The 22327-nt window shown below is 42.3% G+C and overlaps 1 protein-coding gene across 1 annotated transcript in view; it reads left to right on the top strand.

Annotated features, from left to right (window-relative positions):
- snrpa1 (small nuclear ribonucleoprotein polypeptide A') overlaps positions 1–21855 on the top strand; it is a 37759-nt gene extending 15904 nt beyond the window's left edge. The window contains exons 6-9 of the mRNA XM_072564903.1: positions 7238–7317; positions 7680–7755; positions 16385–16478; positions 21464–21855. Coding sequence (XP_072421004.1) covers positions 7238–7317; positions 7680–7755; positions 16385–16478; positions 21464–21525 — 312 coding nt within the window. The 3' untranslated portion in view covers positions 21526–21855. The remainder of the gene's footprint in view (positions 1–7237; positions 7318–7679; positions 7756–16384; positions 16479–21463) is intronic.
- Positions 21856–22327: the final 472 nt, after the last annotated feature.

The raw sequence follows: 22327 nt of genomic DNA, 5'->3' as shown, positions 1-22327 counted from the left end.
CCATTCCCCTACATTTACCCCTTCACCTAACATGGCCAATTCACCGAACCTGCACGTTTTGGACTGTGGAGGAAACCTGAGGTGGGAATTGAACCCAGGTCTCTGGCGCTGTGAGGCAGCAGTGCCGCCCCAATCTTGCCCAATCTATTTCCATTCTCCTCTTAAATCTTAATATCCCATCCAGCCTAATTCCTCTCTTGAGAACTCTTCCCTTTAAACACTTTCCAATTCATATCATAAAGAATTTCATTCAGCAAGAGTTTGCTTCAGTGTACTCTACATTATGATAATGTGTGTAACAGAATTCTCTTGCAATTTCCCTTAATTTAAGATTTAATTTTTTTTTAAATTTTATCCTCATTGAAATCTCAGTGACAAGTGAAATCCATAATTCCTGTGTTTTGTCAGAACTTGCTGTACTCTTGATTGCCTGTTTCCAATCTGCCTTTGTGATAGGAGGACCTGTGCTGCTCCATTGCTTCCACGTCTTCCTTATCCTTATCAAATATTGCAAATATTCCACCTGTAGTATTGTTCAAATTCACCCCAGCCCCTGATTTGCTCTGCTGTTTGGTTCAAAATCATAAATATTGCCATACCATATTTAGTAACCTAGATATCTGCACACAAAGCCTCCTCTTCATTAATGTAAATTTATGTTCACCTATCTTACTAAGCCAACCTAACTTGAAGTGACCTAATTATGCCGTTGTATGGTCCAGTGATTTTCAGACTTTTACACAGGTTTGATCTTGACCTGATTCAACATTATTAGCTTTGTGCACAATGTTTTGATTTTGGTTTATTGTTGTCACATGTACTGAGGTACAGTGAAAAGTGTTGTTTTACATGCTTTATAGGCAGATTGTCCCATACAAATTGCATTATGGTAGCATAACAAAGTGCAGTGTTGCAGCCACAGGACAAGATGCAGAGAGAGAAATCAGAATTACCATTTGAGATGTCCATTCAAGAGTCTGTTTACAGTCAGGAAGAAGCAGTTCTTTTCTACCTGATGGAAGAGGGTGGAAGACGGTATAACTGGGGCGGGAGGGGTTTTTGACTGTGTTGCATTTTATAAGGGCCAGAAAAAAATGCCTAAGTCATGACTGAAATGATACAATCATATGACAGGCATTTTGCATTTTATAGTGATCTTACTTAAGACATATCTTCCTCTGTTCGTAACTCTAGTTGTAAACATGGGGGGGAGAGAGAGAGAGAGAGAGCGTGATCCTTTCATACGTGGTGTAGCAGCTAGGGCATGGTCTCAGAGTGTTGCCCAAACCCTTAATGTTGATGAATGGAACTGAACAATGTGTGCGCTGAAGTGGGGATAAGAGGTTTTTCTTCAGGTTGGCAACACATTGGGTTCCACAGGGAACATTGCTGAGACTGCAGCTATTTATAATATATAATCATGACATGAATCAAAGAAGTGAATGTACTGTCGCCAAATTTGTAGATTTCATGAAAATAGGTGAAATATTGAGTGGGGTTAAAGAACAGAATTACTCATCAATGAGAGAAAAAGAGGGATTGATCACCACCTCCACAGAAATATAGGTGGAAAGGGAACTTGCGAGAGGAATACAAGCAATTTTGAGATACATTAATAGGTTAAGTAAGTGGACAAAAAGTTGGCAGATGGTTATCATGTCAGAAAATGAGTAATTGTTCATTTTGGAAAGGAAAACATAATATATTATTAAAATGGAGAAAAGCTGCAGCAGTCTGCAACACAAAGGGACTTGGGGGTACTTAGGCACAACACAGAAATCTCACACATTGGTGCAACAGATAATCAGGGAGGCTAATGGAATGTTGGCCTTTTTTCAAAAGAGGTTGGAATCTAAAAGTAGGGAACTCTTATTGCAAATGTACATGGTGTTGGTGAGACCACATCTAGAGTACTGGGAGCGGTTTTGGTCCCTTATTTAAAGAAAGATGTCATTTCATTTGCAATTCAGAGAAAGTTCTTTAGGATGATCCTTGCTACGGAGGGATTGACTTAAGATTGAAAACTAAAACGGACTTTTGAAGAATAAGAGATGATCTTATTGAAACATAAATGGCTTGACAGGGTAAGTGCTGAGAGGATGTTTCTCCTCACAGGAGGTTCTAGGAATAAAGGGCATGGTGTCGGAATAAAGGGGCATCAATTTAAGACTGAGGTGAGGAGGAATTCCTTCTGAAGGTTGTGAATCTTTGGAACGCCTTGTCATAGAGAATTGTAAGCATAGAGTCTTTCTGTCCAAAGAACAATACAACACTGCAACAGGCCTTCAGCCCCCAAGCCTGCGCCAACACATCTTGCCCTTCCATACTAGAACTGTCTTCGCTAAAAGGATCTGTATCCCTCTATTCCCTTCCTGCTTATGTATTAGCCAGGTGTTTCTTGAATGCTGCTATAGTGTCTGCTTCCACCACCACCTCTGGCAGCATGTCCTAAGCACTCACCACCCTTTGTGAAAAATGTGTCTTTCATATCCCTTTTAAATTTCTCCCCCTATACCTTGAACCTGTAATTAACCTCTCCACTTTGGGAGAATGCCTCATACTTTCCACCCTCTCCATGTCATATGCAATATTTTAAATGTGGCCAAACTAAAATTCAAAAAAGCTGCAGCATAACTTGACTACTTAGTGCCACTTCCAATGAAGGCAGGTATGCGGGAGGCCATTTTTAGTGCTTTACCGACCTGCACTGCCATCTTCAGTGATCTGTGGGCCTGCACACCCCAATCCCTCTGCATATCAATACTCCTCAGTGGTTCTACCGTTCATTGTATAATTTCCATATGTCCTGGACTTTCCAAAATGCATCACCTCGTAATTTTCTGAATTAAACTCCCTCTGCCATTTTAGTGCCCTTGCTTCCAACTGATCTATATCCAGCTGTGTTCTGTGACAATCTTCCTCACTATCCACAACTCCAGCAATCTTTGTATTGTCTGCAAATTTACTAATTAGATCAGCTACATTTTCCTCCAAATCATTTATGTAGATCACAAACAGCAGAGGTCCCAACACTTATCCCTGTGGAACACCACGAGTCACAACCTCCATTCCGAAAAGCATCTTTCCCCCACTACCCTCTGTCTGTTATAACTAAGCGAGTTCTGTATCGATCATGCCAGCTCACTGTGACCTCACCTTTTGTACCAGTCTGCCATGATGGACCTTATCAAAGGCTTTATTGAAGTCTATGTAGACAACATCAACAACTTTTCCCTCATCAATCACCTTTGTCACCTCCTCAAAAAACTTGATCAAGTTAGTGAGGCACGACCACCCCCCACAAAATCATGCTGTCTGTCTCTAATAGGGACCTAGGTTCAAATCCTGCCATGGCAGATGATGGAATTTGAATTCCGTTCTTAAAAAAATCTGGATTTAAGAGTCTCATGATAACCATGAATCCATTGTCAAAAAAATGCATTTGGTTCAGTGATGACGTTTAGGGAAGGAAACTGCCATCCTTACCTGGTCTGGCCTACATGTGACCCCAGGCACACAGCAATGTGGTTGACTCTTAACTGCCCTCTCGGGAATTTGGGATGAGCAATAAATACTGGCCTAGCCAGGGACGCTGTCATCCCGTGAATGAATTAAAACAAAAAGTTCACTCACTTCCAAATATAGATCTTGTCCCTGAGAGTCTTTTCCAATAATTTCCCTACGCTGACATGAGGCTCACAGATCTCTAAGTTCCAGGATTATTCCTGTTACCCTTCTTATACAATGAGACAGTATTGGCTATTCTCCAGTCCTCTGGGACCTTGCCTGTTGCCAGATAGATACAGAGATGTTTATCAGTGTTCCAGCAATTTGTTCGCTTGCCTCCCTTAATATTCTGGGACAGGTCCCATCAGAATCCGGGGACTTAGCTACCTTCAACCTTTTTAAAAAGCACAGCAACTCTTCCTTTTTAATGGCAACTTTGCTTAGAAATTTGACAGTCCCTTCCCTGAAATCATCCTCCAGCAATTCTTTTGTCTTTGGTGAATACAAAGTGTTCGTTTAGTACCTCACCAGCCTAGTCATAGAGATGTACAGCATGGAAACCGACCCCATGGTGCAACTCGTCCATGCTGACCAGGTAACCAATTCTAATCCATGCCCAATTGCCAGCTTTTGGGCTATATCCCTGTAAACCCTTCCTATTCACGTACCCATTCAGATGCCTTTTAAGTGCTGTAATTGTATGAGCCTCCTCCACTTCCTCTGGCAGCTCATTCCATACAAGCACAACCTTCTCTGTGATAAAGTTGCCCCTTAGGTCCCTTTTATACCTTTCCCCTCTCACCCTAAACCTATGCCCTCTAGTACTGGACTCGTCCACCCCAGGGAAAAGACCTTGTCTATTTATCCTATCCATGCCACTTGTTATTTTATAAACCTCTATAATGTCACCCCTCAGCCTCCAATGCTCCAGGGAAAAGTATCCCAGCCTATTCAGCCTCTCCCTGTAGCTCAAATCCTCCAACCCTGGCAACATCCTTGTAAATCTTTTCTCAACCCTTTCACATTTCACAACATCCCTCTGAGAGGAAGGAGACCAGAACTGCGTGAAATATTCCAGCAGTGGCCTAATCAATATTCTGTACAGCCACAACATGACCTTCCAACTCCTGTACTCAGTACTCTGACCAATAAAGGAAAACGTACCAAACTCCACCTTCATTATCCTATCTACCTGCGACTCTAATTTCAAAGAGCTATGAACTTGCACTTTGTTCAGCAGCACTCCCCAGGACCTTACAATTAAGTGTATAAGTCCTGCTCTGATTTGCTTTTCCAAAATGCAGCACCTCACATTTATTTAAACTAAAATCCATCTGCCACTCCTCAGCCCATTGGCCCATGTGATCAAGATCCCATTATACTCTGAGGAAACCTTTGCTGTCCGTTCCACCTCAAATTTTCATGTCATTTGCAACCTTACCAACTGTGCCTTCTCTGTTCACATCCAAATCATTTATATAAATGATGAAAAGCAATGGACCCAGCCCTGATCCTTGTGGCACACCACTGGTCACAGCCTCCAATCTGAAAGGCAATCCTCCATCACCATCCTCTGTATCTACCTTGAAGCCTCTTCTGGCTTCACAGATTCCCTCCTTTCTCCTTGATTGGAACCAACCCTTTCCCTGGCTACCTTCTTGCTTTTTATATATGTATAAAAAACCTTAGGATTCTCCTTAGTCCTGTTTGCTAACAATTTTACTTGACCCCTTTTAGCCCTTCTAATTCCTTGTTGAAGTATTTTCCTATTTTCCTTGTATACTTAAAGGGCATCATCAGTTCCCATCCTCCTAAACCATAAATATGCTTCCTTTTTCTTTTTGACTAAGGTCATCTCAAGGTTCACTGTAACTTGCCATACCTATCCTTCATTTAGGAATGTGCCGTTCCTAAACTCTTAAACACTGCTGTTTGAAATACTCCCATAGGTCCCGTGTGGATTTACCTTCAAACAGTCACCTCCAATCAAAATTCTCCAGTTTGTGCCTAATATTGTTTGCCTTCCCTCAATTCCTGAAGAAGGGCTTATGCCCGAAACGTCGATTCTCCTGCTCCTCGGATGCACCACACTTTTCAACTTCCCTCAATTTAACGCCTTCACCCGAAGACTGCTATTATCCCTATCCCTAAAACTCACAGTATTATGGTAACTACTCCTGAAATGCTCCCTCATTGAAACTTCACTCACCTGGCTGGGCTCATTTCCCAAAACCAGGTCCAGTATAACCCCTTCCCTGGTTGGACTGTTAAAACATACTGTGTCAAGAAATACTCTTGAACGGTAATGGTCCTTACGAATTCTGTCCCATACAAGCACGAAGCGAATCCCAGTCGATATAGGGGAAGTTAAAATCACCCACCACAACAACCATGCTGCTTTTACATCTTTTCAAAATCTGTCAACATATACTTTCCTTTTATTATGTGCTGGCTGTTGGAAGGTCGATAGTACGTCGTGATTTAAGGCTGAGAGATTTTTGGGGTGAAGGGCTTAAGGAAATGGCAGGATGTTGGATATGAGGAATGTTGGATCCGCTGTGATCCTACTGAATGGTAGTCCAGCCTCGATGGGCCAAATAGCCTACTCCTTTTCCTATTTCTTATGATCTTCTGATCATTACACCTATGCCAATTGTTGCTGGAGTTCATATTGTTAGTAAGTTGTTGATTTATAATCTTCCCCATAGTTGCATCATTGAGGACTGTTTTTCCATCATAGAACTATTAATCTAAGTTTCTTACTTTATTGGAACTTGGGAAGTAGTCCACTGGATCTAGCTGTGTTCTTTACTTGATAATACTTTCATGCCAATGTTGCAATTTTAAATTATTTGCTATTGTTACCTGCTTGGACCTTACTCAAGGTATTTTACTATAAAAAGTGCACACTGTAATTTTGACTGGAGAGTTTTTGTTTCTACTATTTTGTTTTTATTTAGTGACTCGGATTACAAGGCACACTTTAGCCAATTATACCATGTAGCTGGGTTTTATGCTATGTTGACTGACTTTAATTAACTAGGCTCATGATGTTATTTCTAGAGTTTTATCTGAGTGTTAAGATATTAAAGCAGATACCTCATTCCTAGAAATTACCAAAATCACGTTAAGTAAATAAATCAAGATCCTGATTAATAGCTTTTAGAATAAAGTTGATATTAATTTCTTTAAGCTTGACAGCAGGAACCTGGATTTGTGCAGTGTCTTTAATAAAATGTTGCATGACATTTCAGACAGGATAATAAGACACTTATTCTATATTGTGCTGACTTTAAAATCTGCTCTCTATCTTAAATTTACATGTGCTAGATCTTTGACATCTGATTGCTTCCTGTGAATATTTGTTCTACTTTGGTTTTACCTACTCACCTGCTTTTTCCCATAGTCGTTTTAGAGTCCAACCAATGTTTGTAATTGTTGCCTCTCTTGAAACTATCAATGTTTTTTTAGGGCAGATGGATTTGCAGTGTGAGCTACAGCGTGTTTGATCTCCCTGATGACTGAGCAAAGGTTTCTTAGAAATTACTCCCACCTTCATAAATAGTTGCAAGCGGTGGGCATTCCTGGGATTCCAACCTGATCCTGTTGCCCTTTGTGCACCCTAGAATAAAGTATAGTGTAGATTATGTCATTGTATTCCTCGAGCTATGGGCAGATGCTAATTGACTGGAAAGAGTCGACTGTAATTGGATGTGATGTATTGCCACAGGAACGTCAGGAAGCGGATCGAATGTTCAAAGGCAAACGTGGGGCGCAACTTGCAAAGGATATTACCAAGAAAACAAAGACGTAAGATACAGATACTAAATTTGACTTGATGTCTTGCCTCAGAAACATGGGCTGGGGTTTAAAATTAGATTTAAAAACCAGCCCTGATAAAGAAGAGGGCTTTATCTTTTGTGTGGGGAGGGAAAGGTCAGACTTTCTAAATTGCTGGTTTCTTGATCATGGCCAAAGTGCTGCCTTTCTAGCACAATATTGTTTCTGAGGGAAGCTGTTTCAAGTAATGCTCCATTACAGGGAGCACTGTAAAATGTATCAGTTTATGAAAAGATCAGATACTGCACTGGTTTTTAAACTTTGTGGCTTTAAAGGTCCAGAGAAGATTTTAGGGAACTCTTAAATGACTGGTTATGTATTTTGTTTTGAAGTTTCACACCAGGTGCAGGATTGTCAGGAGAGAAGAAAAAGACTGGTCCTTCTGCACCTGAAGTAGAAGCAATTAAGGTAAGTTGTATGTGGGTTTGATGGGTAATGTGTTAAGGGTAAAAGCTGGAAATTTGAAATAAAGGGACTGAAGAGAAATGAACAATCATGGGTTAGGTTGTGGAGAGCTACCCTTGGACAGTTGAGAAGTCTTAAAACATAGGCATTTTACTATTTCTTGAAAATAGTTGAGATCAGAGGGGAGATCGTTAAAGCCAGTGCGAGAGTAATGTTGAATTGAGCTTGATGAAAAGTTTTTGGATGAAATGATCAGAGGAAGAAGAGTAAAGTGTGATATTATGTCTTGAAGAGGAGTTTTTATCCTTTTTTTTAAATGAAGAAAGGTTGAGACAGAGGTGCTAAATGGTCTCCTCAAAGCTAATAAGGTAAACACATCTCTTAAAACAAAAAAAGTTAGCGTCAGTCTATGTTAATATATTTTTGAGGGGGCTCTGGTCTGGTCCATAATAAAGGTCTATTCTGCCATTCATTTAGATCATAGCTGACTTAATTTACTCCACTTTCCTTGATATTTTTACCCAACAAAAATCTACCGCAAGAGCTTGGTGAGACATGAATAGGATGGAATAATATTTGGTGAATCCTAGTAGGCATTTTGCACATCATTCTCAATATGTTCATGAGTCAGATACCTTCTTGATTCAATCGGGGCAATTACTGGGATAAATAATACCAACTGTATGACCAGCATTGGAGCTGTTAATAGATGAGAGAATGTGTATGCAAACACACTTGTATAGAGGCAAATAAAGATCTCTGCTGTTAGAACTTGGGGTCAGTTAAGTGGATGTTAGTCTTAGAATACATTGATCTTATATGTCACTGGCAGTTAGAAGAGGTCTCAATACAGAATTGTTGTAGCAGGGATAGCTTTGCCACAGAGTGGCTTAGGGAGATGCGAGCCGTTTTCACTTCAAAGGTAACTGCATCATGCAAAGTGTGATGTTATTAGGAGAGGTTGGGGCTCTAGTTTGGGTTCAGTGCAGAGTTATAGGGAAATAGTGAAACTGTGGTATTAACTTGAAGGATTCAGGGTGACGGGCATTTGGGGTTAGCTGGGGAGCCCATGAATGGGAAAGAGGGTGGTTAGGATTACTTGACAGCACAGGTTTTAAGATAGTCATACAGAATGGAAACCGGTCCTTTGGCCCAACTCGTCCATGTTTCCTAAACTGAACTGATCCCGTTTTTCCCGTGTTTGTCCCATATTCCTCTAGACCCTTCCTATCCATGTATCTGTCCAAATGTCTTGTAAACGTTGTAATTGTACCTACCTCGACCTTTCCTCCAGCAGCTTGTACCATGTATATTCTACCTTCTGTGTGAAAAAATTGTCCCTCAGGTACCTTTTATATCTTTCCTCTCTCATCTTAAATCTCTGCCCTCTGGTTTTTGACTCCCCTACTTTGGAGAACAGACCTTGGCTATTCACTTCATCTATGCCCCTCATAATTTTATAAACCTCTATAAAGTCACCCCCTCAGCCTCCTATGGTTCAGAGGAAAAGTCCCAGCCTATCCAACCTCTCCTGATAACGCAGTCTTGGTAACATCCTGTAAGTCGTTTTGATTCACTGGAGAAATTCACCGAAGTCCCTTACACAGTACTTTTCAAACTTCAACCTGTATCATCCGCAAGGACGCGGATAGGAGACGGATGGAACCACCACCAAGATTCCCTCCAAGGCATTCACCATACTGACTTTGAAATATATCACTGTTCTTTCACTGTGGGTTTTTCTGTGTCAAATTGACTGCATTGGTTTAAGAAGGCATCTCACCATCACCTCAAGGGCACTAGGGATGTTAAGAGATTAAAAACAGCATTCCTGGTTGAGTTGAGAACCAAGGACAGTGTCAGAAATTTAAACGAGACCCTTAAGGAGTGAAATTAGGAAACATGTTTTGGTAGATTTTTAGATATTTCTTTTACAAATGACAATTGGTAGTATGTAGCTGAAAATTCTAAATGTGAGACTGATTTTGTTTTTAGGTATAGGGATATGGGACAAAGGTGGATAGCTGAGGAACTGCATAATTACTTTGCGTCAGCCTTCACGATGAAAGACACAGTGGAGTGCAGGTTCATAGCTCATTGAAAGTGAAGTCACAGGTACATAGGATAGTGAAGAAGGTGTTTTCCTTTATTGGTCAGAGTATTGAGTACAGGAGTTGGGAGGTCATGTTGCGGCTGTACAGGACATTGGTTAGGCCACAGTTGGAATATTGCGTGCAATTCTGGTCTCCTTCCTATCGGAAGGATGTTGTGAAACTTGAAAGGGTTCAGAAAAGATTTACAAGGATGTTGCCAGGGTTGGAGGATTTGAGCTATAGGTACAGGTTGAATAGGCTGGGGCTGTTTTCCCTAGAGTGTTGGAGGCTGAGGGGTGACCTTATAAAATCATTGGATAGGATAAGTAGACAAAGTCTCTTCCCTGGGGTGGGGGAGTCCAGAACTAGAGGTCATACCTTTAGGGTGAGAATGGAAAGATATAAAAGAGACTTGAGGGGCAACGTTTTCACACAGAGGGTAGTGTGTGTGTGGAATGAACTGCCAGAGGAAGTGTTGGACGCTGGTACGATTAAAAAGGAGGGATATGGGCCGGGTGCTGGCTGGTGGGACTAGATTGGGTTGGGATATCTGGTTGGCATGGATGGGTTTGACCGAAGGGTCTGTTTCCATGCTGTACATCTCTTTGGCTCTAAATCCCAAAAATACAAAACCACAGAGATGAGTATGGTGTCCATCACCAAAGAGAAGGTGCTTGAAAAACTGAAAGGTCTGAAAGTGAATAAATCATCTGGACCAGATAGACTACACGCTAGAGTTCTGATGGTGGTAGCTGAAGAGATAGTGGAAGCTTTGGTGATCTTTCAGGTATCACTGGAGTCATGGAGGGTCCCAGATGACTGGAAAATCACTAATGTAACCCCACTGTTTAAGAAGGGAGCAAGGCAAAAAGACAGCAAGTTATAGGCCGATTAGCCTGACCTCAGTCGTTGGTAAGATTTTGGAATCCATTGTGAAGGATACGATTTCTGAATACTTGAAAGTGTATGGTAAATTAGGACAAAGTCAGCATGGTTTCCTCAAGAGGAGGTCATACCTGACAAATCTGCTAGAATTCTTTGAACAGGTAATGAGCAGGTTAGACCAAGAAGAGCCAATGGATGTCATTTATGTGGAATTCCAGAGGGCTAATGACAAGGTGCTGCACAGAAGGCTGCTGAGTAAGATGGTGTTAGAGGTCAGGTACTAGCATGGATAGAAGATTGGCTGTCTGTCAGAAGGCAGAGAGTGGGGATAAGAGGCTCCTTCTCAGGACAGAAGATGGTGATGAATGTTGTTCCACAAGGATCAGTGTTAGGATCAGAACTTTCCACTTTATACATTAATGATCCAGATGAAGGAACGGAGGGCATTATGGCTGAGTTTGCAGATGATACAAAGATAGTTGGAGGGGCAGGTTGTATTGAGGCAGTGGGAAGGTTTAGGAAAGATTTAGACAGGTTAGGAGAGTGGGCAAAAAAGTGGCAGGTGAAACACAATGTGGGAAAGTGTAAGGTCGTGCATTATGGTGGGACAAATAGAGGCATAGACTATTTTCTAAATGGGGAGAAAATTAAGAAATGTGAAGTGCAAAGGGTCTTGGGGGTCCTCGTCCAGGATTCTCCCAAGGTAAATTTTCAGGTTGAGTTGGTAGTTGGGAAGGCAAATAGTGTTGTCATTCATCTCAAGAGGACTAAAGTTTAAAGCAGGGTTTATACGATTCTCGTTAGACCACATTTGGAATATTGTGAGTGGTCTTTGGCCTGATGCCTCAGGAAGGATGTATTGGCCCTGGAGCAGGTCCAGAGGAGATTCACGAGAATTGTCCCAGGAATGAAAGGTTTAACATATGAGGAACATTTGAGGGCTCTGGGACAATGCTCAATGTAGTTTAGATGGATGAAGGGGGATCTGATTGAAACTTACAGAATACTGAAAGGCCTGGACAGAGTGAACATTGGGCAGATGTTTCCATTGGCAGGAGAGACGAGGACAGGGGGCCACAGCCTAACAGTAAAGGGAAGACCATTTAGAACTGAGATAAGGAGAAACTTCTTTAGCCAGAGAGTGGTGAATCTGTGGATTTCATTGCCATAGAAGGCTGTGGAGGCCAGATCATTGAGTATGTTTAAAACAGATAAGTTTTTGTTTACAAAGGGCTTCAAATGTTTGGGGAGAAAGCAGGAAAATGGGGTTGAAAACCTATCAGTCACGATTGAATGGTGGAGCAGATATGATGGACCAAACGTCTAATTTCTGCACCTATGTCTTATGGTATGGGATTTGATCGCTAGTCATGTGATCTTATTGAATGGCGGAACAAGCTCAAGTGACTAAATGATTCTATCTTCCTGTGAACATTGGATGCAGGAATTCTGAATTAAGAAAACCTATAAATATTAAGCTGGTCGGTAGTATTTGAAGGGACCCTTTGTCAGAATAGGGAGTGGTTAGGGATGTAGCAGTTTTTTAAGAGGAAGGTGATGGGAAGAAAGAACAAATACGAAGGTCTGTGGTGGTGTGGAACATAGCAATTAAGTAACAAAGAAGTGATGGTGCAAGGCAATGGGAAGTGAGTTGCATCAAATACAGAGCAAAATGCATCTGGAGGAGTTGTTAATGTTAAAGCAGAATCATTAGCTATCGGGAAATGGTTATGATTTGAAGTTGCACTCTGCTTTCAAAAGGCTTTAAAGCACTGAATTGAAAGATGCAATACTGTTCCTCGAGTCTATACTGAACTTCATTTAAGGATGTCTGTGGTAGAGGACAGATTCAGAATGAGCAGAAAATCAAAGTGATGTGAGATCAGAGGACCGTGGGCACATCTGGAGACTGAATGCATTTCATTTCTTGTACTTGTGCACTCACCTCTTCCAAAATCTCTCAATCTTAATTTAGTATTTTACCTAACTACTCTGTATTCAACAGAATGCTCTGCCATTTCTACCAGTTCCATCATATGACATTATAAAACACATCCTCTCTTGCACATTCTAAAAGAGCAAAAAATAAAACCTGTGCTTCATTCAATCTAGTCCATTGTATTTGCTGCTGACAGTGCAGCCTCCTCAGCATTTGAAAGATGAAATGCAGACTTGATGAGTGCTTTGTAGGACAGTTGTATTGTGTCTGTAAAAATGACCCTGAGCTTCCAGTTGCCTGCCATTTCAGCATTTACACACCAGCAATGCTGCCTCAGGTTAGTACAGTGCTTCAGTGAAGCTCAAAACAAACTGGAGGAACAACACGTCGTCATCTTGGAAACCTTACAGCTTTCAGGATACAACATAAAGTTTGATAATTTTAGAGTGTGAACCTCTTCCATGTCTGTTACCTACTCCTGCACCCCAGGTCCAGGCATGAAATGGGTTACTTTTAGCATAACCAACTCATTTTCAACTACTCATTGCCCTCATTATCCACTTCTTTCCTGGCATAATATCAACAATCCTTTTGCTCTCTCTTGCGCTGTCACTCTTTTTGTGCTCTTCGCCCCCTCAAAAAAAAATGCTTGTGATACCATTGTGTCCTCTTCCTCTCTGTCTGATTAATAAAGCTACAATGCATCTGCATTAGGCTCTCCAATAAATTACTTTGTATATCAATTCTGGCCTTCTCTCTCTGTCCCTCCATGCATAACCACCCCACTTAGATTGGCTTCTACGGTATAGTTTCTTATTTGCCTACTTTTTTTTTTCTGATTTGGCAAATAATTAACAGTGGTATATTCCAGTCTCAACTGGTAACCTTCTTGATTACTCAGAATTAGTCTCTAAAACGTGTTTAGATTTTTATAGATACAGTGCATACTTTTTTTAGAATCACATCCTCTCTAATCCTTCTGGAATCTGTGACCTCTGGTTTTTGAAATATGTCAAAGTAAACAGGTTCTTCCTGTCTACACTATCCTACTTCTCACCATTTTGACTTACCTCAACCATGTCACCCCCTCAGCCTTCCCTGTTCTGAAGGAAACAACCCCAACATCTCCAATCTCTCCTTGCAGCTACAATTTACCATCTCATTTTACTAAATCTTCTCTGCACTCTCTCCAGAGCAATTATGTCCATCCTGTTATATGGTCACCAGAACTGCACCCAGTACTCCAGTTGTGGCTTCACAAGTGTCTTATTCAGTTCAATAATTATATCTCTACTTTTGTATTCTATACCTCTACCTTTGAAGAAGAATATTCCGTATGTCATCTTTACAACCTCATCTGCCTGTACTGCTACCTTTAGAAACCTGTGCACTTGCGCACCAGATCTTCAAGGTTTGTGTAAAGATTTGTAGCTCAGATGTCGGTAGTCATAAATGTGGGTATGTTCGCCGAGCTGGGAGGTTGATTTGCAGATGTTTCGTCCCCTTGTCTAGGTGACACCTTCAGTGCTTTGGAGCCTCTCGTGAAGCGCTGCTCTACTGTCTCTTCTGGAATTTATTTGTTATCATTCCTACTGCTTCTGTTTGCCAGTTCCAGTAGTTCGTTGTAGTAGCCGGTATATTGGGTCCAGATTAATGTGCTTGTTGATGGAGTCCGTAGATGAGTGCCATGCTTGTAGAAATTCTCTGGCTGTCCTCTGTTTGGCTTGTCCTATGATTGTTTTGTTGTCCCAGTCGAATTTGTGGTCCTTGTCATCTATGTGTATGGCTACTAGGGACAGCTGGTCTGGTGTGGCGAGTTGGTGTTCGTGGATGCAGATTGCTAGTTGTCTGCCTGTTTGTCCTAGATAGTGTTTTGTGCAGTCTTTGCATGGAATTACATTAGTGTTGCACATGATTGGTGTTGGGTCTGTTGTCCTGGTGAGTTGTCTGAGCATGGGCTGTCAGTTTATGGGCTGTAATGAATCCCAATGTTAGGGGAGGTCTCACTGTCAGTTCTAAGCCCATAAACCTCTTGTGTGAGGTAGCGTGGCAATTAAGTTAGCTCGTGGCATGTCCTCGTCACGTTTGTCTGTTAGGTATCTGCAGATGAAGTTGCAGGCATATCTGGGGAAAGCCACACACACCAACCAGGTCCTGAACTACAACAGCAACCACCTGAACACACAAGAGAAGCAGTATTAGGACCCTGTTCAAAAGGGTTACAACACACTGCAGCACTCTTGACTAATGAAGGGAAAATGAAGAACACATCTACAACATATATCCCCGCAACTTCATCTGCATATACCTAACAGACCAACAATGCAACAAGGACATGACACGAGCTATCTCAATAGCCACGTTACCTTACATAACAACATCTTGGAAACAACAGCCAGACTTCTCCGACCACTGGGATCCATGACAGCCCATAATCCAACAGCCACGATCAGGCGACAACTCACCAGGACAAAAGACTTGAGATCAAACATGCGCAAGTCAAATGTAGTTTACAAGGGTTCATGCAAAGACTACACGAAACACTGTATAGGACAAACAGGCAGACAACTAGTAATCCACAACCACAAACACCAACCAGCCACTAAATACCACGACCAGCTGTCCCTAGTAGTACAGATGACAAGGGACACAAATTTGACTGGGACAGCGCAACGATCACAGGACAAGCCAAACAGAGGACAGTCAGAGAATTTCTATAAGTATGGCACTCATCCGCGGACTTCTTCAACATGCACGTAGACCTAGACCCAATAGATCAGCCACTACAACGAACTACCGGAACCGGCACACAGAAGCAGCAGGAATGGAACCAAATAAATTCCAGAAGAGACAGTACAGCAGTGCTTCACAAGAGGCTCCAAAGCACTGAAGATGTCACCTAGACAGGGGATGAAATGTCTGCAAATCAACTTTCCCGCTCGGCAAGCATACCCACAATTATGACACCAAGATCATCTACCCCTCTGTGTATGCTGTTTATTGTATATTCCCTTTTACAATTTGACCTCCCTAAATTCATTACCTCACACTTATCAGAGTTAAACTTTATCTGCCACTTCACTGTCCAATTCACCAATCCTTCCACATCATTTTGGAGCTTACATCCCATCTCCACACTGTCCACTACGCAGCCAATTTTTTTGTGTTGTCTCAAATTTCCCAATTGTGCCCCCACGTTCAAGATGCCCCCATTCCTGATGAAGGGCTTTGCCCGAAGCGTCGATTTTCCTGCTCCTTGGATGCTGCCTGACCTGCTGTGCTTTTCCAGCACCATTCTAATCCAGACCCCCCCCCCCCCCCCCCTCCCATATTCAAATTGTAATTGTTAATGTTTAAATCAAACAACAGTGTGACAATTACCCTTTGTTTCCTGGTACTAAGCCAATTTAGGATCTAATACGACATATTACCCTGTGTCCCATGGACTTAACATTTTTGACCAATCTGCCAAATGGGACCTTGTCAAATGCCTTTCTAAAATCTACATAGACAACATCTACTGCAGTACCCTCATCGATCCTCTTTGTTTGCTCTGGCTGTTTTGCCTGATCACCTATGCTTCATGTATTGTAGCAGTTTAGCACAGAGTTGTGAAATTGCTGAAGGCTTGGGGATTATTGAAGCATCCTGAATCTTTTAATAGTCTGAAATGCTTTTTGTTGAAATTAAGTTAAAATCCCTATCTAATTTGCAGAATGCTATTGCCAATGCGTCAACACTGGCTGAGGTGGAGAAACTGAAAGGCATGCTGCAGACTGGACAGATCCCAGGGAGGGACAGGAAGTCTGGTGAGTGGTTATCATTTAGAGACATAAGATCAAAGATTCCTGAGCAAGGAAAAGCTTTTCTTTCACTCAGCCCACTCAGTCCTTCATGTACACGATGGTTCTGTCATTGGATGCCCATTGTTCTCATTCTTTGAGACACAGTTCTTTACCTCTTTACAATCAAGATGACAAAACCATGATAGTTACATTTAGGGAACCTAAACATGATTGACATTGACCACAGTCCCGTGCTCATCAGGCTATGCCTGCAGGTTCTGTAATCTCTCCAAGTTCCAGCCTTGTCTTCTGTACTAGTTTATTTCTACCACTCTAGTAATACTTGTGTTTACTCCCAGTTTTTTTTTCTACTGTGTATATATGTTGGTGTATCAAATCAAACAGTCTCGCTTGTAATGCTGGAGAAGTCCTGCAATACTTTCTGACCAGTAGAAATTGTACCCTGCTGATGGACAATTTAACTCGATTAAAATCTAAAAGATTTATTAGGAAAGCTCTCAATTCTGGAATTTCAAATGAGCAAACAGGAGTGAATATCTATCGGAAATGTGTGTGGAAGAGGAGCAGCCAGAAATCATGGTCTATGATGGAACCTGTGAAGTAATTAGGACAAAAGCTGTAGATAGTTTCAAGAGCATTTTCAGTAGCAGAACCTCAGAGTGGTAATCCTTGGATTACTCAGTGAGGCAAGATAGGTTTATATATGATTAGACGAGGGAGACCTTCAGCTAAGTGTTGCGATCAGTTGTAGACATGACTGACAAATTAAACTTTGCAGCTGGTGCCAGAGTCCATGCAAAAAAGATAACTAATGTTGTGTGGGAATGTTTAAAGTTTGGCAGGTTTGGATGAGGTGGTGTCAGGATGCAGCATTATTAATGAGATGTAGAGAATACAGAGGACTATGATAAACAATCATCAATAGAGAAAAAAGCAGAGACAGGGAGCATGTGTCTAAATACACACAGCAGGCTCAACAAATCTAGTGAGCTACAGGCATAGGTAGCTGCATTGTATTCGGATAAAATAGGAATCACCGAGACCAGGCACAAACTTAGAGATGTGGGCCCTTAATATTCCCGATCATGTCTTTGTGGATTGTGTCTTGTGCCTCCAGCAAATTACCTACACATGTGGGAATAATCTACAAAGCTGACGGCAATGTTCAACCTGCATCACCTGTATCAACTTCTAAACTAGAAATGGAATCACTCCTGCCTCAGTCATGGGGCTTCATTATGTAGATGTTGCTTGTGTACATGCTGACGCAAACTGAGATCCAGAACATTGTCTCCTTCTCGAAAACAGGAGAGAAGGCAGGCATAGATAATTAAATTCTTCATTCCCAAACAATCAATTCAGCCCTTGTTCATCTGGGGAAAAGAATATTTGAGGGCCAGGATCGCAAATCTGAGACTAAGGTTATGGTTTATAAGACGGCAATGACCCTCGTGCTTCAGTAAGCGTCAGAGAATAGAAAATCCACAGCAGACATTTGAAAACATTGGAGAAATATCACCAGTGGTACCTTCACAAAACTTCACGAGTTTGGTAATGAAGGGGGCATAACAGAGTCCTCTTTCAAGCCAGCGTGCGTCAGTCAAATACACTGGGTCAAAATTGTTTTCAAATAACTGCTTTCTTCAGAACTCCTGTCACCGGAGACTACCAGAAATCCTTTAGGGATCACGCATTACTGGAGCGGTCAAACATTCCCGCTAATTCTTTGACAGTCTTAGCTTCTGTCTGAGGAAAATAGTGACGGCTGATCGGAGAAAGAGCTGACCAACATTGAGAGACACAACTGAAATCATCCCATTTGTGCACTGGACTTGCAACCACTTCAGAACCCATTAAACTGGACTGAAAGACAAAATAAAACAAATGCAGATGTTGGAGATCTGAAACAAATAAAAACAGACATTGCTGAAGAAACTCAGCAGCTATGGCAGCATCTGCAGAGAGAAAACAGTTAATGTTTCAAGTTCAGTGATTGAGACAAAATGCAGACTGGGTTGCTGCGTCGTGGGACACCTACGTTCTGTTTAAAAAAAACCCTCTGTTTCTGATTGCCTGCTACTTCAACGCATCACCGTGTTGACATGCCAACATTTCTGTCTCAGGTCTGCTGCTGTGCAGGAAGAAGAACAGCACCTCATCTTTGGCTTGGGATCTTACAGCTTTCAGGGCTCAACATCAAGTTTAACAATTTTAGAGCATGAACATCATCTTCCATGTCTATTACTGTCCCTCACATTCCAGGTCCTGTTATAATGTGGGTCACTTTCAGCTTTATTTTTAATCTCACCACCCTCTCGGCTCATAACCTCATGCCTGATGAATGGCTTTTGCCCGAAGCGTCGATTCTCCTCCTTGGATGCTGTCTGACCTGCTGTGCTTTTCTAGCACAACACTGTTGACTCTAATCTCCAGCTTCTGCAGTCCTCGCTTTCGTCTTGCTTTGAGCATAGCCAACCTAATTTCAGCTATTCATATAGTACCCAATGTGACCTGTCTAGATTATCTCCTTCCTTAGTTTAATATCAACAATCTCTTCATCTGCCAATCCTTTTTTCTCTGTCTTGAGGGAGTCTCCACCTGTCCACTCACCTCATTCCCACCCTATTTATCTGCTGCACCACCTTCTCTTTGTTATTTAATTTGTCTTTCGTATTACAAAGACTCCATCTCACCCACTCCCATCCCCATGCCGATGTTTGCTATAAATTTGGCTGGCACACCAAGGTATTGTGCTGCTGATCGGCACACTGACACATTGACCACTAGATTCAGAGATCAGAGCTGCGTTTGGACCACAGAGGTTTGCACACTGCAGGGGGAAGAAAGGCATAGTATTCCTTCTCACAGTCTCTTCCTTTCTCATGATTAAATTTTCTCAGATATTTGGTGGCTTTGGGGTGGCAAATTCACCACTGTTCACGTTTACACTTTGCACTTGGGGGACTGGGTATCTTTATATGTTCACATGTGGGTACAGTAAGGTGATTAGAATGGCTTAAGCCCGAAACGTCGATTCTCCTGCTCCTTTGATGCTGCCTGACCTGCTGCGCTTTTCCAGCAACACATTTTTAAGCTCTGATCCCCAGCATCTGCAGTCCTCACTTTCTCCTAATTAGAATGGTGGCCTTATTGGAAAGGGGGTGGGGGGGGGGGGGGGGGGGGGAGGGGGAGGGGGGTGGTGGCGGTGTGGAGGGCGGAGTTGGAGTCTTACTGCAGTTTTACAAGGCACTGGTCAGATCACGTCTACAGTATTGCGTACAGATTTAGTCTCCTTGTTTGCATTTGAGGCTCTACAGAGAATGTTCATTCAGTTGATTCCTAGGATGAGGGATTGTCGGAGGAAAGATTGAACTGTTTGGGCCAATACTCATGGAGTTTAGAAGAATTGAAATGTGATCTTACTGATACATGTAAGAGTGCTTGACAGGTGCAAGGAGCCAAATGACCACATTTATTCTTTTCCTCTTTGTATGGTATTATCCAAATTTTGTCTAATTGAATTGCAGGCCTGTACAGGTTGGAAACAGTGAGTGCTGGAGATCAGAGTCGAAATGTATGGCACTGGAAAAGCACAGCAGATCAGGCAGCATCCGAGGAGCAGGAAAATCCATGTTTTTTGGATAAACCCTTCATCAGGAATGGGGCAGGGTGTTGTGGGGGTGGCAGCCTGAGAGTTAAATAGGGTGGGGAAGGTAGCTGGGAAAGTGATAGGTAGATGGAGGGGTGAGTGGAGCGGATAGGTGGAAGGAAAATGGTCAGCTAAGAAAGTTCAGGAGGGTGGTGCCAATTTGAGGGATGAAGTGAGGGGAGGGGAGATGGGGAAACTGGTGAAAAATACATAGATGCCGTATAGTTGGAGGGTTCCAAGGTGGAAGACGAGGCCTTTTTCCTCCAGGCGTTGGGTGGCTAGGATTAGGAGGTGGCCCAGGACTTGCATGCCCTTGGCAGTGTGGGAAGGGGAGTTCAAGTTTGGCAAACAACCCCACTACTCTGTGGCTGACCACTTCAACGCCCCCTCCCACATTGCCAAAAACATGCAAGTCCTGGGCCTCCCACTGTCAAATCTAAGCCACTGGACATGTGTCTGGAAGAAGAGCCCTTGAAACTCTCCAACCATAAAGCGTCAACATCAATTTCACCAGTTTCCTCATATTCTCTCCCCCCACCTAATCCCAGATCCAACCCTCCAACTGTGCACTCTTGAGCTGTCCTACCTGTACATCTTCCTTCCTACCTATCTGCTCCATCCCTCCCGTCTGACCTATCTCCATCTACCTGTCACCTTTCCAGCTAACAAACTCCCCCGTCTCCCACACACACACGCTGCCACCAACACCAACCTCCGATTTGCCTGTCAGCACCCCACACCGCTATCCCTGACAAAGGCTTATGCCCAAAACATCAATTCCCCTGCTGCTCGGGTGCTGCCTGACCTGCTGTGCTTTTGCAGCACCACACCTTTTGACCCCGTACAGGTTGTTCTGGAATAATGTGCATTTCGTCAACGCAAATTGGCTCTAACGTGATTGACGAATTGTGGAAGCTATTTGGATAACCTGAACTTCCTACTGAATGGGTATAACAATTTTCCATCGTGATCTTCTACGGGGCACTTTTCTATAGCACGAAGTTGCAGAGGAATGCAACTGTCACATTGTACCAGATCGCCCTGTATGTGAGTGATTAAAGCAGCTGGTGTAAGTTGAAGAATTGCCCTGCCATACCCCCACCCCCAGAAGGGTCAGAAACTGTCATATTAAAGCAGCTTTTAACTTTCCTTCTCTCCAGGTTCTGTTACCATATGTTTCAGGTGGGATTTGCATGTGCTGTGTGACAGCTCACTTGTTCTGACGCATATATCTCTTCAGAAGCTCGTCTGGTCAAAAGTGATTTATTAAAAATAGCTTATGTTTCAATTGAGTAATCTTAGTACAAAATCAGATAAATGGTTTACTCTCGTTTTCCAGGTCCTACTGATGAAGGTGAGGAGGAAGATATGGAAGAAGATCCAGTTACCAATGGCAATTAATGTATGCTTGTGTGAAGTCCTTGTTTCACAGCCTCCACTTTTGAGGGAGGACTCCTCAGTTTTGTGTGTTGGTGGATGAACTCAGGCCTCAACAGGAGCCTGGTTGGCTTTCTCAATCTCATTCCCCATTGGCTGGTCGTAGGTATACAGGCATCTCCACCAGCTCACTGCCCACACCTGTCAGTGCTCACTACAGTAAATATTGGTTTCTGTTGCATTTACACTCTTGAGTAGCAAATTCACTCAAACGTAATTATCATGTTCAGACTATAAAATGTAAATTTTTGTTTGCCAGGCAGTTTTGATAATAAACTTTTTTTTAAGTTTCAACATTGCTGTTGGTTTTGATTTACGTTTAGTTTGCCCTTTGTGTTTGAATGAAGAATTGCCCGATAAGAGATTGAGTGAGTAGTCTGAGCCTATATGCCCTGGTGTTCAGATTAAGAAATTATTTTGTTGGAATGTGAAATATTTGAGGCTAGGCAAGTCAGTCTGTTTGCAACATGTTTTAGATTTACAGCCTAGATTTAGGGGCCACATCTTATTTAGGAATAAGATGAGGAACGTAAGTCAACGAGTTATGAATGTTTGTAATTATGTACCTCAGAGCTGTGAGCTGATTGGGGGCAGATATTCGCAAGTAAAGGGACGGCTAGAAAATGGGAAGCTTTCACAAATGAGATAACGAGAATCCAGAGAAAGTATATTCCTGTCAGGGTGAAAGGCAAGGCTGGTAGGTATAGGGAATGCTGGATGACTAAAGAAATTGAGGATTTAGTTAAGAAAAAGAAGGAAGCATATG

This window comes from Chiloscyllium punctatum, chromosome 48 (genome assembly GCF_047496795.1).
Source record: "Chiloscyllium punctatum isolate Juve2018m chromosome 48, sChiPun1.3, whole genome shotgun sequence".
NCBI classification, from domain to species: domain Eukaryota; kingdom Metazoa; phylum Chordata; class Chondrichthyes; order Orectolobiformes; family Hemiscylliidae; genus Chiloscyllium; species Chiloscyllium punctatum.
The sequence above is the reverse complement of the archived record's forward strand: the minus strand, read 5'-3'. Positions and strand labels throughout refer to the sequence as shown.